This window comes from Trichomycterus rosablanca, chromosome 20 (genome assembly GCF_030014385.1).
Source record: "Trichomycterus rosablanca isolate fTriRos1 chromosome 20, fTriRos1.hap1, whole genome shotgun sequence".
Lineage (NCBI taxonomy): Eukaryota > Metazoa > Chordata > Actinopteri > Siluriformes > Trichomycteridae > Trichomycterus > Trichomycterus rosablanca.
In genome coordinates, this window is record NC_086007.1 from 3,438,596 (window position 1) to 3,457,416 (window position 18,821).

The window sequence follows — 18,821 nt, forward strand, 5'->3', positions numbered from 1 at the left end:
CTGACTGTCCCTGTACTGGACTGCTGCTGTGAGAACGTAGAATTGCTCCACCTCAAAATCCAAAGTACGGGACAAGAGGAACTCTCCAGAATGTGGGTTGAGCAGGAACAGTCCGTCTCCATCGTCCTCTAGTACAGAATACACTAGGGCCCTGTATCCTTGTGTATGCACTGCTTCCACACTACCTACGATTGTTCCTGTAGCAAAGACAGATCAGGGACACAGTGTGAGGCTCTTTAGGAGGTCATGGTTTACTTCAACAAGATGATCAAACAATCTTGACTGAAAATTTGGAATGAATTTGACTAAAGCATTGTTCACACTGTGAACTGCATTTTAAACAAAAACTAAACCTTGCTGAAAACGTAACCTTACTGTTTTCCAGTTAAATAATTTCCTGAGGGTTTTAGAGCGCAACCCACCTGGCTGTGTATCTTCTTTCACTTCAAAAGCATAAACCGTCCTGGAGAAAGACAATGGATTGTTGGCTCTGCTCAGAGACTCTGGCCTGAGTACTTTTTCACTAATAGATAAACTCGAACCATCTAGTACATTGGTGGTATTCATTCCAAATGCAGCCAGTGTCCAAAAAATCTGTGAAAAGGATAACAAACAGTGGTTAACTGTGGTTTTACATTGTAGGTTTACCCCCACATATGATACTATCTACTACCGTGGGAAAGTCACGGCTACGCTGGACAACGTGACACGCTGTACTTGGTAACATTTGCAGCCACCAATTCCCACATGACCTAGAGAAAAGAGCTCTTTGTTAGGGTCATGTTCTAAAAGCAGCAACTCTATCTGTTAATTGGTAAGGTCCCTCATTGTGTCACAGTATCCCTCAACAAACAGTGTGTTCTCTGGATCCCCCAGGTACTACGCAAGGATGATACTAGAAAGGTCAGTTTGGAAATGTGCACAAGGCAAAATGTATTACAAACATTCAAGCATTCAAATTAGCTTTTAAATGACTTCTAAGTAAAATCCTCCCTGAATGCCCCCATTATTATATAAAATCAAATACTTAAACAAGGTTCTTTGAATGGTTCATGGTTACAGTAGGTAAAGATTTGCAGTTCCAAACCTAAGTACCTTGTCTTAAAGGGTTTCTATATAAAACATTTAAATTTTTAGACAGAATATAGAACTGTAATGTAGCATTAACTGTAAAACATATCTACTAGCACTGTACATTTGCCAGGTAAATCTACTCACCAGAAAATGGACAAGGGTTGCCAGACTAATCAGTCCTAAAGAAGCCATTGGTCTGGTACATCCATTTACCTCTCTGTGCAGGTGTAGTAAGATTTCAGGACTGAAATGTAGAGCCCTGCTGGTGTGTACTGGACATTTACCATCCTTGTTACTGTCAAAAGTTCAGTAAAGTTCAGATATGTGGAGCTCGTTGGTGGCTATAAAGCAGTTTAAGCAGCAGTGCTGCGCAGGAATAAAGCCTTTCCAAAAGAAAAAAGACCTGTTTGAAAGCCTGCCCCTGGAGAGCAAGTGCATAAACGTGTAAGGTCATCTGGAAATCAGAGCCATTTAGATCGAATGAAGCATGTAGTTTCTACAAAAACAGTTTCCAAAAGAAATTTGGGCTGTAGAAAAAAAACATGTAAAAATAAAACGGAAACATTGTACACTATGAAACAGTGTGATAAACATACACATGATAAACTAAACTATATTCTAAACTTAATGGCTATAGAAGTTCGGGCAGGGGCTTATGTACCACTGTTACTTTTATTCATGCTTTTTATAATATAAGACGTCAACTGTTTAACTTCGGCTGTCTGTGGTCTTTGATGTTGTATATTGTGCATAATGCATCAGACTTTTAATGGCAGTAAAGTCTGAACTGCAGGGAGTCTGACACCTTCGTTCTATTCCTGCAAACTATTGTGACACATGCAGAATGTGGCTTGGCATTGTCTTACTAAAACAAGCAGAATAATCCCTAATAGAAAAAAAAAACTGGCAGTGTATGTTGCTTCAAAATGCGCATGTACCCCCTCAGCATTGACGGTGTCTTTACAAATGTGTAAGTCACCCATACAACCATTGGCACTGAAGCACCCCCAGATCATGACATATGCTGCAATTTGAACTTGGGGTTAGTAACTATCCATGTGTTTGCGAAAAAGCCGATGTACATACCTACTTAGATTCATTAATTTTAAATAAAATTCTTAAAAGTACCAAGATTTATTAATCTGTCATTATGTTTTTTCTTTCTAAATTGTCCAAATTGGATGTTGGACAAATTGAATGATTCCAAAACTATGATCTTTATTCTAATTGTAATAGACGACAAATCCATAAATACTTACCTTATAGCTAAAATGACTCATATGATCTACCAAAACAGTCTTGAACTCTTTTTAGTTCTTTTCCCCGAAGCTCTAACCCCAGTGCTGTGTTGTTTTCTCTTGCATTTGTGTTGCTCTCCCACAGCCTCCTGTGTGTCCAGTGTTAATGTGAAGCAACAAAGATCTGTTTAAAATACCCCCTCCCCTTGTACCCCTTTAAGGGGTTTCAATTCACTGGGCACAGGCATGGCACTCACCCCGTAGATGAATAGAGACTGTGAACAGAGACTCTGCACATGGGCTTTGAGCATTTCAATAGAAAAGAAACACAAAGATACAGATTATTCATGTGTGTTGGATCAACACTAAAAAAGTTGTTTGCTTTGCATATTATTTACTGTTAACATTTGTTTTCTTACAAACAAATGGCAACAACACTGGCATGAATGTGATGACAATAGAAATCAGACTGGCGAAAAAACACTGAGGCATTTACGTCAGTAAATAAATCATAAACCTAAATGCATTCTAAATGAGTTTGTAGCTGGTTGTTACAAACACTTTGAAATCAGGGACATCATTACAATGCACTCCACATGCTCTATTATCAGGTCAAAATGTCCATCATGCACAATTACATGTATTCATTTGCAGATGTTTTGGTGCAGAACAAGTTATAAAAAGTACAAGGTTATAAGCTAGGTAAGCTTGGTTATGGGTCACTGTTATGCATTGTTTGTCCCATTCTTTTGTATTGTATGTGGTCAGCTGACCAAAAGTGTTTTGTGCAGATTGATATTAACTATTAATATTATTTCAAATGTCGGGTGGGTTGTTTATTTTTTTTTACTGATTTCAATTGTTTTATTTTCTATTGTTTAAATCTCACTTAAACACTAAATATTGTCATACACTGGCTGTTGTACCACATGTTGCCACATTCTAGACCTACATAAACCATATATATACACAACACTACGAAATTCTTACTGTTTTGTAGAAATCTACTCATTTTTGGTTTTATTATACGTACAGTACATCACTGCATTAAGGCTTCATTCATTACAACCCGACAACCACTGGATGGCGCTGTAAATAGCACACTATATTAATTGCTCACTGCTCAAGAGCATCCTAAAATGTTTAAAAGCAGTTGTTTTGCATGTGTATGTGCTAGTGATTACCAGATGTTTCTTAGACCCATGTACATAAGACACACAAGCCTTCTCCCTTCTGCAAGCCATGTAACTTTGTATTGAATGATAAATCATACCTACTGTATGTCTGCCCTGTAATCCTAGTCCAGCATCATAAAGCTATAGTTTTTATTATATAGAGTGCCAAATTTTTCGATGTGCATTTTTAATGAAGCCTATTTTGCGCAGTTCATCACTTTATATTTGCTCAGTGCCGTGTACCCACACCACAGCTCTTTTGGTCCCGTCCCCTTCACTTTTTTTAGGTCTAAAAATGTCACCTGTATTTATTGTAGGTTGGTTTGTTTTAATGTGTACTTGTATATAGCTGACATGACAATAAAAGCCTACTAAATATTTACCATAAACAGTTGCATTTTTAAACATTTTACATTTCAATCACTTTTATTTGAAGTTCTATATAAATAATATATAAAATATCTATAAAAATGTATCTTTTTTCTTATTTACAAAGGTGGCCACAGTTCATGTACATACATCAGTCAATGAATTTAGAAGTGGTTTTTCTAAAAAAAAGTTTATTTTGACACATTCTTGAATGTAAAACAAAGCTTCATTGTCGTAATTAGAGTGGTATTCAAAGTACAATTAAAGAACCTCATGATGGCAAATACAAAAGAAAAACTTTAAAAAGTAATATGATAACGCACTACAGAGCTACACAAACTAGATAACTGTGCTATGCACATTTAGAGAACGAGTTCTCCTCTACCGTATACTGCTCCAGGCAAGAACTACCACTAAGCAAAATCATATAAAATTAAAAATAATAATAAAAAAAGAACACGTACGGTTAACTTTACAAAAGGAGAATAACACTGTACATCTTAAAAACAGCCCATATACACGACTAACAATTGTATTACGTTTGAAGATGTGAATCGTGTACGCTGGGTTTATGGCATAAATGAAAAAAAAAACAAATCCAGGCTCCAGAGGTATTTACTCATCCTCGTCATCCTCATCGTCTTCCTCCTCATCGTCTTCCTCCTCCTCCTCATCATCCTCACCAGGGTCCATTTTGGAAAACCCTGCAATTCCCTTTGTACGGTATGCAGCGATATCCTACGGAGGATTTAAATATGGGTCAATGACATGTCCATTTTTACTTGTATTTTCTTTACAATATAATGAATACGTGCCTCACAGTATTCTAACGCACTTGTGAGTACTTGTGTTTGTATTTCTAAAGTAAAAATGGCAGGTAGTGCTATTATTTGGTTATAAAGGTCAAATAAAAGTTTGCATACACTTGCATATATGCATTTCATTGATATCCTGGGATTTGAATCATTTTTTCACAGTAAAGTAGCCCACTACCATTGAGATTCGGGGATCCAGGGTTCAAATGTCAGCTGTGCTATCAAGCAGTCAGGCGTCTGCATGAACATGACTGGCTAATGATGAAACAGCCTTGCTATTGGAAGATGTACCTGTCAGTGCAGGTGCACATAGCTGATCATGTCTATATGTAGCTGCCCGACCGATCAATAGCGCCATAGCACCACTTGGGACACATACAAACCTTTATTTGTATTATTTTAGAAATCACTTAACCTCACCTTGTCGTACTTCTCCTTCAGCTTGGCGGCCTTTTTCTCATACGGCTCCTTCACTTCGGCTGATGAGCTGTTCCACATCTCTCCCAGCTTCTTGGCTAGGTCACCGATGGACAAACCCGGGTTCTCACCCTTGATCTTGGGGCGGTAGTCACCACAGAAGACGAAAAATGCTGACCTGAATGGGTACAGAACATGTAAATTGTAATAAAAAATATATAAATGTAACTGTATGCAGCATTAGGTTGTGTGTAGTGTATGTGATTGGGCACGTACGGGGGCCTCTTGGGGGCGTTGGGGTCCTTGAACCGCTTCTTTTTCTCACCCTTGGGAGGAATGTAGTTCTTCATTTCTCGCTCATAACGCACCTTATCCAGCTTTGCCATGTCCTCAAACTTGCCCTTTTCCTTCGGTGACAATGTCTGAGGATTTGTAAAAAGGAAGTGCACGTTTTAAGCAGGAGTGAGAGCTAAGCTGCCCTCACAGCCCCACAAATTGATGTGTTTTCTAGCTTTGTGTTAAACTGTTAAAATCTAAACATCTTTATGATATATCTGGTGCACATAGGTCTGTCACAATGCTAAAATTTAACCGTTGTTTTATAAACAAATGATCAGGAACAATCTATCAGAAACTGTCAGTACAATTACTGCAGCTTTGGTTGCTGCACATTCATCTTCTGTTGCTCTTTAGGATATGGGAAGGCCACTGAAGTACATTAACTGAACGTCACGATTCACGGAACCAGTTTGATGTGACATCATGATGAAATACATGATACTAATACATAAACATGTCTATAACAATACTCAGATAAACCTGACAGTCTTTTATTGTTTAGTTTCTCTGCCCACTGTAGCCTGTTTGTGGCTGACGAATTAGAACTCGATCTGCTCTTTTGCTCTCATAATGGAAGTATCGCTTATATGGGTTAGTGTAGTCTTCCTGTGAGGTCAAACCAGTCCATTCCCCTCTGACCTCTCTTAACACGGTGTTTACACTTCAGTACTGCTGCTTACTGGAAATCTCTTGAAGATGAGGCTGTATTCTATTATAGCCAGAGTCACGTTTTTATTCTTTCTGTCATTTGATGTGAACATGTCATGGGAAGCCTGACTCACGTCTGTATGCTTTTATGCACTGTTCTGCTGCTGGCTGATTAGATAGTTGCGTAAATAAGCAAAAAAAAAGGCCAGTAAGTGTTTTACATTCTGCTCATCCACTTCATACAGAACAGCCATTAGTAAACGAAAACGACTTAATTAAATAAAACATATTATTCAAATACAGTGCTTGGGTGGCACAGTGGTCTATTATGCTAGGGTTTGCCAGTGCACAGCACAGTGTCTAAAGTGGGCCGGTACTCAGCATGAAGCTGTACCAGCCCTACTACATTTTACTCTTTGGTGTGGTGTGACTCTTGACGTTACTCTTTTCTGCCCTTTCCATATCAGCTTCTGGGTGATTGATAATGACTGTATATAAGCTGCATTACCCAAGGGAGGCCTATGTGATGCTCAGCTGTTCTCAACAAGTACTGGCAATATATAATAATGTAAAATTAAGGTACTAGACAATTAATTGTCGTCATCTCAAGTGATTTGTTAGTAATTGCAGTTAGACTATAAATGTAAGTATTTGCTCTATAAGCGCCTGTTAGTTACAAACTCTGTGTTTATTCTGAGTCCTGTATAAATGAAATCTTTTTTCTTTGCCGTGCATCCTCATTTCTCACAGACAGAGATCATACAGAATAGTTGCTCAGCTGATTTGAGTTCAGAAACACTGTTACTAAAGCACAGGAGCCAAACTCACCACGAACCTTATCAGGATTAAGCACTTCATAAAAAATAAACAACCCATAATCAGACAGTAAACACCTTATCAGCCATGACTGAAAAACATCCGTTACCCTCCATCGCTCTGAGCACTTCTTGGAGAATTCGGAGAAGTTAACACTGGCATCCGGGTGCTTCTTCTTATGCTCCTCACGACAGGTTTGCACAAAATATGCATATGAGGACATTTTTCCTCTAGGCTTTCTGGGGTCTTTGACCATCTTGACAAATCTTAAAAGAAAAGAAAACAGATCAAAAAGATTTGTGATACTGCTGCACAAAATTTTTTGGCACCCCTGGCCAAATTACATGTTTTACCCTGAGTAAAGGAATGTGTTAATGCAATTTCAGTTAAAAAAACACCCAATTTGATTTTGTCAAAGTGAGAGCAATATTTTAGCATGCAATAGATTAATTTCTTTTAATAGAAATTAAAAATGACAATTTATTAATGCATCCTCAGCCTAGCTCTGTTCATAGCCATGCTATACAATTCCAGTCACGTACAAGGTGTAATAACCATCTTAATCACAAGGTGGAAGATGGAAGGATGACCTCTTATTCACAAACACATGCTCCAATTATAGCTGGATATTAAATGTGGACTCTTCAGCCATTTAGCTCTCACATTCATCAGTAATATTTTCATTCTAAAACGCAATGAAGCATGAAAATGACCTTTTATTATATTATTTTTACATTTTTATTCTCTATCATTGGAATACAAAACTATATGAATTAACCTTCAATATAATTTTAACTTGTTCATGCCGTTTACTAATCGTCACACTGTAACGTTTACAGCCACACAAAAGTGGCACAAACAACACGTGACAACATGCTTAAAATGACAAATATGCAACGGTTGTAATAAGCTCCACTCAAATTCCCTAATTTCACACACACTGCCGAATCTAGCTTTCAAAGCACCCCCCCCCCCCCCCCCCCCCCCCCCCCCAAAAAAAAAAAAAAACCCCCCGAGTGATTTTATAGGCTGCTAATGGTTGCAGATTGTATTGCATAGCCTATGGGTGTTCGCCTGAACATCAAAATCATGCATCAAATTTAGGTTTCAGTTATTACGATCAACTGTTAGGTGATTGAGTTTCTTAATAAATTACTTTACTGACAAATCTGAGCTTGAAGTGATGATTTTTCCCACCATTACTATAAATGCCACCTTCAAATTCATAAAACTAAAAAAATATATAATTTATTACGTATTTATAGTATATATTTACTAAGCTTGGTCTAAAAATTATCATATTTAAAAAAAAAAAAAAAACTGGATTTATTATATATATTTATTTCATTTCTTTATCTAGGTTGGGAATGGACTGGTCCAGTTCCACTAGAAACACAATGTGCAAGGCACCAATCCATTAGAGTTTCTACCATTACCAATATACCAATATACAGAGTGTCCCCTAAAGTCTGGACACATAGGCAAAATGCATATTTCATTTCATTATAATATTAATCAATAACATCTTCATCATCTAGTGTTTCCACTATCTGTGATGGAATATGTAAGTGTGTATTTTAGTAAACATATAGCTAACTATAGTTAGTGATATTTCTATGTGTCCAGACTTTAGGGACACCCTGTATAAGTTACTGATGTGTGGGTGATGCACGGCTTCAGTGTATTTGCATTAATGATGCTTGCTTTCAGTTACAGTCTTGTATGGATCTCAGGATGTTTCTTGCTCTCCTTCCTGGATTTTGTTATTTTGGTTTTAATTCCCCTATTACAGTGTGTTAGCAGGTGGGTTGGCAACACTAAATCGCCTCCAAGTACGAGTGTGAATTACGATTCTGTTAGTACTTGTCCTGAGTGTGGGAACACACTGCATTCAGTGCTTCCAGTACAGGCTTTGGATTCACTGTGACCCTGATCAGGATAAAGCAGTTAGTAAAGATAAATAAACAACTCAATACATACACATACATACACACACACACACACACACACACATATATATATGTACATTATGTGCAACGTGTGATAAATGCTTTTTTTTTTTTTTTTTTTTTGATGCAAACACATTTTGTAAATTTTTTAATAAGCTAAATAACTGAAGTGTTTATGATTTTTTTTTTGTATATTTATATATTTTTTTATTATATTCTTAGACCATTTTTCCATTGAGAGAGGGATGAGGATCTACATAGACAGACAGCATAATGGGACCAATATGGCTCCCTGCCTTTATGTCTGCAAAGCAATAAATCCACAGATGGGACAGGATGTTGCAATAACATGTTAGCCTTACAAACATTGTGAATTTAAGAGAGAAAGTGAAGCAAACATTATATAAATCTGGACACGTTTAAAACCCCTTTTAAAAAATGTAAAAATTAAATAATTTGATAATTCGAGCTCCCATCCCCCGCCAGCCAGTCTCATTAAAACGCAATGACGCGCTGAATAATCAGTAAAATCACACATTTTGCTAATAATACATTTTATAAAAACAATTTTTCCCTAAATAAAAAAATTTAACGGTGCGTAACATATAAATTATAAACTGAATTTGCGTCATTGTAATGTAACGCAAATATAATGGCTGAATCTCAAACGGCTCCGGATTTACCACTAGGTGCACTACATGTGGTGTATGAGTTATAATAAGACGTGCTAGGTAGTGCGGATAAGTAGGGAACATGGAGCCATTTGGGACACAGCCATTTGGAGCGCTTAGCATCTAGTGAAATGGCCGGCGGTTAATAACGTTCAGGCTAAGCTAATGAATTCGGTTTATTCAAAACACACGGAAATAAAAACTTCCTTCAAAGTCTAAAAACACACACAATTTTTTACACCCTAAAGTCAATGTATCGTAATTCACTTAACAACCCGACCGTTACACACTAACGGCTCATTACGTGACAAAAGATGGGCCGGTTATTTGAATGCCAAACATCTCGATAACAAAGGAAATCCTGTCAAAAACAGATTTTTACATAACCTATCATACAAAACAGATCCAACCAGTATTTTTACCAAACTCACCAGGAATTAAATCCTCCCGTGTGCGAAGATATTCAGTTAATAGGTTCTATATGGCAGAGAGTAGTAATACAACACAACAGCGTCTTCTGAGCGGTGCGTGTCTGTCCTTCTGCACAACACAGAACACACCATACACCCGCGCACTCCCATTGGTTACCGCCAAGCACGACTCGAGCCTGATTGGCTCAGAGCGGCCTATAGGCTATAGCAGAGACACGACCTGATTGGTCGGTTTTCAGAAAGAACGTCATCTTTTTGGAACGGCGGGTTAATATGAAAAGTGTGCAGCTCGGCGCTATAGTCGAACAGTGCTCGCTTAGTACATACATAGTGCATGTATACAGTGGAACAGTGGTGCTCAAACAGAGGTCCAGGGCTCCTGGGGGTCTGTGATTTGGTGCTGGGGGTCCGAATTTGTTTTCTAAACAAGAAGGAATGTTTAAATAAGCCAAAAGAAACATGATATATGACACTAGGCAGAAACCACATCGGTTTGTTTACATGAGTGTGAAGTCAAACTGACAAGTTATTATTTATTTATTAGGATTTTAACATCATGTTTTACACTGTGGTTACATTCATGACAGGACAGGTAGTTACTGGTTACACAAGATTCATCAGTTCACAAGTTCAATGTCAAACGCAGTTATGAACAATTTTGTATCTTCAGTTCACCTCACTTGCATGTCTTTGGACTGTGGGAGGAAACCGGAGCTCCCGTAGGAAACCCACACAGAAAGGACCCAAACCGGCCCACCTGGGGATCAAACCCAGGACCTTCTTGCTGTTACCCACCAAGCCACCCTACTGTTACGTTCCTTCCCATTGATTTAAATGTAGAGATATAACATACAATTATTTGTTATTTATTATAATAAATTTTTATTTAGCATTGAATTGATTAAACATTAATATACTCAAATATACTTACATGCTTTAGTACACTTTTTTTTCTTCTATTTTTCCCACTTTTCCCCCCAATTTCTCTCCTCTAATCTAGTCGTGTCCAACAACCCTGATTGCGTCCTCTATACTGATTCGACCCTTCACCGCTGACTGAGGACGCCTCTCAACTGACATACGCCCCCTCCAGCACGTACAGTCAGTACAGACTGCAATTTTCACCTGCACGAGTCGAGTTCATATATGGGCACTGTGTACGGAGGGCCACACCCCATCAGCATTATTCCTCAGCCCTGTGCAGGCGCCATCAGTCAGCCAGCAGGGGCAGCAGTCGCACCAGTTATGAGGACCTGTGATCCGACTTTTATACCACAGCAACAACAGCCAATCGTTGTTCATGCCGCCCAGCCCAATCGGAGAGGCAGAGCTGAGATTCGATACGATGTATTCGAAATCCCAACTCTGGTGTGCTAGCGTACTTTACCGCTGCGCCACCTGAGCGGCCATACAAAATATAAATCAAGGGCACTGTCATTGATGCAAAGTACTTTAAGACAGTGCTGGCTACCTTGAGTGGGAAAACTTCAACCTGCTGAACATGAGTGTCTGAGTGAGTTACAAGCAAGATTCATGAGGTGATTCATATAAAAATAAAAAACTAATTTGGTAATAACAATGTCCTTCGAATATTTAAATATTTGAATTTCCGTTTGAATAATGGTTTTCATTAAAAAATCTATGATAAGATCAAAGTGGGGGTAAAAGACATGAGAAATGAGGATGCATGACAAGTGGGGTGTAAAGACAAGTTAGATCTTTACCCTAAATAGCAGTTGTTAAAAAAATAACTAAGCATATGCTGGGGGTGTCCCATAATACCTCTATTACATATTCTATATTTTCATTTTCTATGATTAGTGGTTCTTAAAGTTTAAAGTACCACCTAAAAGTCATGTCACCCTTATAAACAGACCTACAGTATATGCAGTATGAACTTTCCAGTGAGAGGTTTGAGATTGTTCAGTGTCATGGTCTTGGCTCTTCCTAATCACAATAAACTGTTACATGCCATGTCATGCCAGGCACATTTGTTGTGCACCTACAAATTTAAGTTCAAGTTTATTACATAGGCGTAGAAAGGGAAGGGGCAACAGCCCCAGCAGTTGACCACCCCCAAAACTTAAATAAAATATAAGATAAGATATAGCAGGAAATTGCAGATCAAATGAATTGAGAGTGGGGAAAATTGAAAATAGGAATATAAAACTAATGTAATTGATGAGGAGCCACGTATGCACATAACATTCAACAAATACATCAGCATGTTCCGCTTTGTCACGCTGAACAGGGAGCAGAGAAGAGCTGTAGTGTTTCAGATACTATTCTAAATACTAAATATTGCTCAATTTGACTTATTGACCAATAGCAAGGCTACAGTTTCGAGCACAATGTATAGGGTTCTGTGTGCAGATTGAGACACAGCCCTTGTCTGGTTAGCAGTGACCTTTTTGCTCCTTATGAAACCTAACACACTGAGTTTTGCATATTGTACCAAAACATTCCATGTCATTGTATGCATACTGTAAAACAATTTACAGTGCAGCATCTCAAACATATTTATTAAAAAGTGTTATTTTATTTGTAATGCATAAAAATGTATTATTATGAACAAGGCCGTAGCCATAATTTGAACATGGTGGGGACCTATTCTAACATTAAGCAAAGCTAGTATGCAGAATTAGTTTGTTTATTATTTTTACATGCGTGTATTGGAGGGGGCATATCTGTATGTCTAAATAAAATATATATTGTGATTTTTCGGCCTTGATTTTGAAAATAAAAAACAAAACAGCTCTCTTCTCCTGTAGTAAAAATCCTATACTTTAAGATGAGGCCTTACAAGTCTAAAAAGATGTCATTTTAATATAGACCACTGGGTGGCGCTACAATCCAATAATAGAAGCTATTTTAATATACTTGTACTGAGTGGCACTGTGTCACTGCGATTAGTGTGAATGCCGCACAGCACCGGGGTCCTAGGAACCTGGGTTTAAACCTCCCCTCAGAGAAAACAATAAGAAAAGAACTAAAGCAATATGTAGTCTATAATAAGCAGGATTGCTCATAAATATATGGTTGCCAGATTGTGCCATTTCATTTTATTCACTTAAATTTACATTTAGGAATTTGGCATTTTTCTTTAAAATCAAAGCTTATCTTTATACAGCACAGCTCATACATAATATAATTCAAGCTAGTAAATATTAAGAGCATTAATTAAGGATCCAAAGCGGCAGATAAGCGATGACAGGACTTAAAGTCTTTGTTTTCTGATTAACAGTCCAGGACCTTAACCGTTAAGCCACCACTGGCTATATCGTTAGCAGGTAAAATGTTCCAATTAATCCGTTCTGATTTTGGTTTGATTTTGCTTGGTTTTTAAAAGCTTTAAAACCAAGCAAGGCTTAATTTTGTTATTGAATCTGGCAACCCTAAAACAATCGAGCTGTCGGCGCCGCTTTGGTGTTGTTGTTGGTCTCCAATAGCAACCGATCTCTCATATTTAAGGGGTTACTCCTTAAGATTAGATTCAAAATATTCACAATTTCATTAAAATTCATTTATTGTTTATATTTGGAATGACCCCAGGCTATCAGAGGGCATCAGGGCACCAAAACTTGATGGTAGCAGACGCAGGAATTGAATCATCAGTGGTGGAAGAGGATCCAGAGGCGCCCATCAGGCACAGTCCAGGAGTCTAGACATGGCAAACTCTGGTTGGTTGATCTTTAACAAAATTAAACACATCTTTACACATTTTATTTGTCTAAATGCTTGTGTGTTGGGAATTTTTTTTTTACTGGTAGCTCAGTGGTTGTGGTACTGGACTGGTAATCAGGAGGTTCAAGCCCCACCAAGTTGTCACTGTTGGGCCCCTGAGCAAGGCCATTAACCCTCAATTTGCAGACAGAAACTGCATCTGTATGCTTATACATTTTATGTCACAGTTTTTCATTTCATTTTCATCACCCCCTTTATTCTGGTCAGAGTCCCAGTGGGCCAGGTTTCTCCAGAAAATACCCTGGACAAATCTGTTTCAAGGCTTCAGCCACCCCCAGACATAGCCAATATGTCTGTATAGGTGCTTGTCCAGCCAATAGCACTGATTAGATTCAAACCTGGATCCCATCAGCGGTGGGCTAGCGTAATAGACCACTGCGCCACTCAAGCGTCCACATTTATAAGTAGCCTACCAAGTGTTGGGGTGTGCCCATGTCACAGCTGCCTAATGTGCACACACATCACCACAGAGACCTTGAGCACTTAAGTTTGAGTCTAAGCGATGCTACCCACCTGGCCGAGCACCCAACAGACACAACGGGCTGTGAACGAGGGAGGGAGGGTCAGATAGGGTTTCTCCACATTGCCACTCCAATAGTGACCTCTGCTGTCCAGTTAAGGCTGCAGTTGAAGTACACACTATGACTTTACTGGTGTTAAGAAGAAAAAACACAATTTGACTAAAGTTGAAGTTGATGTGTGGCCTAGAAGTATTCTGAATAGCAAAAACAACAAAAGATTGGTTGAAAACTTGTTTCCTTTCACTTTGTTACGTAACGTGTGTTAAAACATGCTTCACTCTGTTGTTCACATCCGACTTTGCCTGAATGGGCTTTAACATTAGTGTGGTAATTATTATTTTTTAGGTAATAGTAAATGGGACCCCTATGAGACCTTGCAGAACAGGGATTTTGTGTACAGGCCTGGCTCTTCAATTCCAGCTTTAAGGTCAGCTAACAGCACATCAGTGTTACTCCTGTCATTTTTATAAACATAGTGATGATTTTATAATTGTGTGTTTATTTATTTATAAAGCATCTTTACGTATAGCACAAAGTTTGTTGCTCAGAACATTAATGCTATTATAAATGTTTGTTACCTTATACTCTAAGACCTCAGACATCAAGAGGCTATAGAAATGTATACGCCTTGGCTGATCCTGTTGGTAGAACTGCATACAGTGATGATTTCGGCTGGAAATCACAATCTAAACCTGTTTGTATTCGGACGGGATCGGGAACTGGCAACAGGAGGAACAACCCACACCCAAGCCAGGTAAAAAGCATTTAACTGCATAGTTCTTATCTTTCTATGGATACATACAGTACAGTGTAATAATTACTGTATAATAAATATATTAGATCATTATTATAATTATTATAAAGGTTGTTTATTAAATAAAGCTCCTGTACATTACAGTAAATGTGTGTTCTTTGTAGTTTTCTTTGTAGTAAAAGTAGTTTTTCCTTAGAGAGTCAGTACATGATGTAAAAACTGCACAATATTAAATGTTAATAAGCTTTCAATTTGCAAATGAGCGATGAGCTTGCAGTTTCCTGCTCAGGCTGATGGTGTTGGTATAATGCTGTGTGAAATGTTATCTTGGTACACTCTGAGCCAATCAAGCTTTAATTAAGTGCCACCACCTTATTAAATGTCAGTATTGTTGTCAAACATGCATATTCTTTCTTTTTGTGTGATGTGTATAATGCTTACATCCAGTTTGATAATGCAACGATGTCATAAAGCAGAAGTCATCTTAAAATGTTTCCATGATGATGATCTGTGTATTTCAGTGGCCTCCTCAGATCTAAATTTGGACAGAGTGGTGTGTGAATGAGTTCAGTTTTTTAGACAGTTATAATAACACACAATCTACATGGCAGTTTCAGCACATAAATATGAAAAGCTACGTGTTACGGGATGGCACTGTGGCTCTCTGAACCAGCACTTTTTTTCTGCTTCTCACATTTGATCACTTTCAGTTTTTTATGATATGGAAGCTTCCTCCTGGAGTGAAACTTTGTGAAAACCCCCCGAGTGTTGAGGACGTCCGAGACGCTGTGGCCTCTCAGTACACGTCTACATACAGAACAGACTTTTTAAGGCTTCACCAAGGTGGGAATCATGGACTGTTTTCTATCACAAGAGTTTCACAGACTGTTAATTATATGTACAGTATGTGTTTATCTGTACAAAACTGTGTCCAGCGGTTTGACAGGTAATCTGTGTACTCAGGTACAACCGCAGTAAGGCTGTAGCCATCCTGCGATTGTAGTTTTTTTCGATATTGATGTTTTTACATAATTTTTAGGGCTAGTTTCACTTCACCCAATGCACTGGTACATTATTATAGCTATCTTAAACTGTCTTATCTGAAATAGTTAGTCTTTAAGTCTATTGCTGTATAAAGCTAGCTTGCCTGTGGCCACATTGTGCCATGTTCCAGCAGCTTCTAGTTCATGACAGACCCATTTTTGGCAGCTTGAATTGCATCTGACCATCATTTTCCTTGTACATTTTAATAAGTGCAGTCCAAATAACTCATAAGTCATAATCACTGACAATAAATGAAGCATGTTTTGTTTTAGTGGTTATAAAATCATATAAGAAGACTCACAGTTTTCTTTTTTGGAAAATTGACTTTGTGTTTTAATCATTTAATGCAAATATCATTAAAATTTTTAAGTTTGCCATGACTCTTACAAGTGTATGTAAACTTTATCTCATTTACAGGGAAAATGATGAACCAAAGAGCCCTTGCTCTGCCCAAGCCCAGTCCTGATGCTCCTCAGCCCATGCAGACTGAGATGAAACAGAACTTTCACAAACCAATTCAGAAAGCTGAACTGCAGGAAAATAATCTTCACTATGGGAGCAGCGTTGGCTGTGGCGGGCCGCTTAAAGGCATTGGTAAACTCCTTATCACTGCATTTGTATTTAAATTGCTTTGAGATGTTATCTATTATGACATTTATGCATTTTAATAATACAGAAAATAATGTAATGAAAAAATGCAATTATACAACAGAGGTTATATTAAATTGCAGGAAATAATAATTTAGACAAACTCCAAAAGAATTTGTTTAAAAATGTAAAAGGTAGGCCGCAGCGGTAAAAACACACGCTGGAACACCAGAGCTGAGATCTCAAATACATTGTATCGAGTCTCAGCTCTGCCTGCCGGCTAGGCTGAGCGGCCACATAAACAATGATTGGCCTGTTGTTCAGATATGGGTGGGATTGAGCCGGATAGGTTCGCTCTCTCATAACTAATGCAATTATTGCTGCATATCTTCACATAGAATTATTGAATTATTTTGTGTATTCGGACTGTTTTCTACCCTGACAGAGTTTTAGACATGGACCTGCTGTAAATAGGAAGTGTTTTAACCTATGTTTGTTTTTTTTTGTTTTTTTTTTTGTTTTTATTTATTACTTGCTGTAATGCATTTTAATGCTGAAATATTTTCTTCAATCTTTTGTTTTAGTCCCAACTGTAGTTCAGAAACACATCACTAACCAGGAGAGCTGGAAACTCTTCTCTACATATGAAAGGTATTTTGGAGGTAAATCTACAGACTTTGCGTCACTGCTCATGTTCCCCCAGCCAGCAGAACTCCAAAACTTGTGCAAGAATTTACCTGAAAATGACGGTAAGAAACTGAATTTTATGTTGGTTTCCTGAAGCAGACATGCCGTTTTAATACAGTCTATATATTCTGACTAGAGTTGAGATCAGAACTTTGTAAAGGACATTCTAAAGGCTTAATTTTGGCCAGTCACTTAATACAGTCCACCACCACATTAAAAAAGCAACCTGAGACTATATTATACAAAGAGAAAACCAGACATCAACACTGCCGAGTTCTCTGGGCCCAAGCTCATCTCAGATGGACCGAAAAACAGTGGAGATGTGTGCTGTGGTCAGATGAGTCCATGATTTAACTCATTTTCAAGAAAAATTGGCATTGTGTCCTAGACAAAAAGGATCATCCAGCCTTTTATCAGCGAAAGGTGCAAAAGCCATCAGCTAGAACGATCAAATTCTAAATTTGTTTACAGTAAATCCCAGATTATTGCTTTTATTGCAGGTTAAAAAATATCCAACCTTTCTATGCAAGTTTTCTGTGTGCTGACGTTCTATCATTTTATTATTGTTCAGGAAAGCTGGTGATGCGGTCGATTCTGCAGAGATCACCAGTTCCTCCTGATCAGGAAAAAATAGTGAAGCTTCCAGTGAAGTCCTCACATTCTCCTCCAGTCTTAAACAGGATATCAGTGTGGTCTGGACCGCTGTGAAACATGCTCGTAATACATTAATGGTCATGATTTTGATTGTGTGGAAAAATATCAAATGTGATTTGAATGCGATGAAGTTTGTTGTTCAGATAATGTAGCTGTTGAGAATAAATCATTTTTAAACAATCCATGGCTTTTATTTCAACCAGAAAAACAAAAAAAGGTTGAAAAGTGCAGAGAAGAATTTGATATAATGTATTAAAATTTACACGCAATTGCTAAATATTTATCACAAATATATAAGTATTCATTAAATTGGAATTATCAACCTTTATTGATTTTTATATATTTTTTATACATCATTCATCTCATAAAACCTCACACTAAATGAAATAGTGCTGCATTTTTTATTTTACCCAAGAAAACTTTGTGTCCGTATACTCTAGGAATATGTAAAATAGCCAAAAAGAAACCACCAGGTCACATTTCCTTCTAATAAACATTATAAGGAGTCATAGACGGGTTTAAAATAAAAATTCAGCATTTTAAATCCAGTCCTTATTTAGTGCCACCAGTGTGTATCTAGATTACAATGAACAATTATTTCAACACACAGATTAGCCAGAATTTAGCACATTGGGCTGATGGTAATAACTAGATGTACACATGTTGATTTCAGCAGATTTGATTAGCACGAGTGTTTTCAGTAAGCGCGTAATCATTATAATTCACAATTGGCCAAGTTTAGCTTTTTTTTAATGCAAATCTCTTTTCTTATTGGGCCTAGAGCTTTTTTTTCTTTAATGATCATGCTAATAGATCCCCAAGTGGTTCCAAATATACAGGGAGCACAAAGGGGGTCAACATGTGATCAGAAATAGGAGGCTGGAATA

The 18,821-nt window shown here is 37.7% G+C and overlaps 2 protein-coding genes across 2 annotated transcripts; one reads left to right on the plus strand and one right to left on the minus strand.

The window, feature by feature from the left end:
* Window positions 1-4,030: 4,030 nt before the first annotated feature.
* Window positions 4,031-10,049, minus strand: hmgb1b (high mobility group box 1b). Its single transcript, XM_063016794.1, has 5 exons — window positions 9,943-10,049; window positions 7,001-7,157; window positions 5,365-5,510; window positions 5,092-5,266; window positions 4,031-4,594 (listed from the first exon to the last, which is right to left on the minus strand). Exons 2-5 carry the CDS (start codon window positions 7,145-7,147, stop codon window positions 4,472-4,474), a joined length of 591 nt encoding a protein of 196 aa, XP_062872864.1. The 5' UTR covers window positions 7,148-7,157; window positions 9,943-10,049; the 3' UTR covers window positions 4,031-4,471.
* Window positions 10,050-13,407: 3,358 nt separating this feature from the next.
* LOC134334478 (testis-expressed protein 26-like) lies at window positions 13,408-18,114 on the plus strand. The gene is made up of 7 exons (XM_063016793.1): window positions 13,408-13,622; window positions 14,553-14,634; window positions 14,799-14,961; window positions 15,672-15,804; window positions 16,423-16,599; window positions 17,178-17,342; window positions 17,852-18,114. The coding sequence occupies exons 1-7, from the start codon at window positions 13,610-13,612 to the stop codon at window positions 17,986-17,988; spliced, it is 870 nt and encodes a 289-aa protein (XP_062872863.1). The 5' UTR covers window positions 13,408-13,609; the 3' UTR covers window positions 17,989-18,114.
* Window positions 18,115-18,821: the final 707 nt, after the last annotated feature.

Excerpts from the sequence above, each read along its gene's own strand:
- hmgb1b (XM_063016794.1), bottom strand. The coding sequence starts at position 7,147 with ATGGTCAAAGACCCCAGAAAGCCTAGAGGAAAAATGTCCTCATATGCA. Across the intron at positions 5,511-7,000 it reads AGTGCTCAGAGCGATGGAGG|ACATTGTCACCGAAGGAAAA; the intron begins GTAACGGATGTT and ends ACAAATCCTCAG. Across the intron at positions 4,595-5,091 it reads TGAAGGAGAAGTACGACAAG|GATATCGCTGCATACCGTAC; the intron begins GTGAGGTTAAGT and ends AATCCTCCGTAG.
- LOC134334478 (XM_063016793.1), top strand. Across the intron at positions 15,805-16,422 it reads CTTTTTAAGGCTTCACCAAG|GGAAAATGATGAACCAAAGA; the intron begins GTGGGAATCATG and ends TCTCATTTACAG. Across the intron at positions 16,600-17,177 it reads CGGGCCGCTTAAAGGCATTG|TCCCAACTGTAGTTCAGAAA; the intron begins GTAAACTCCTTA and ends CTTTTGTTTTAG.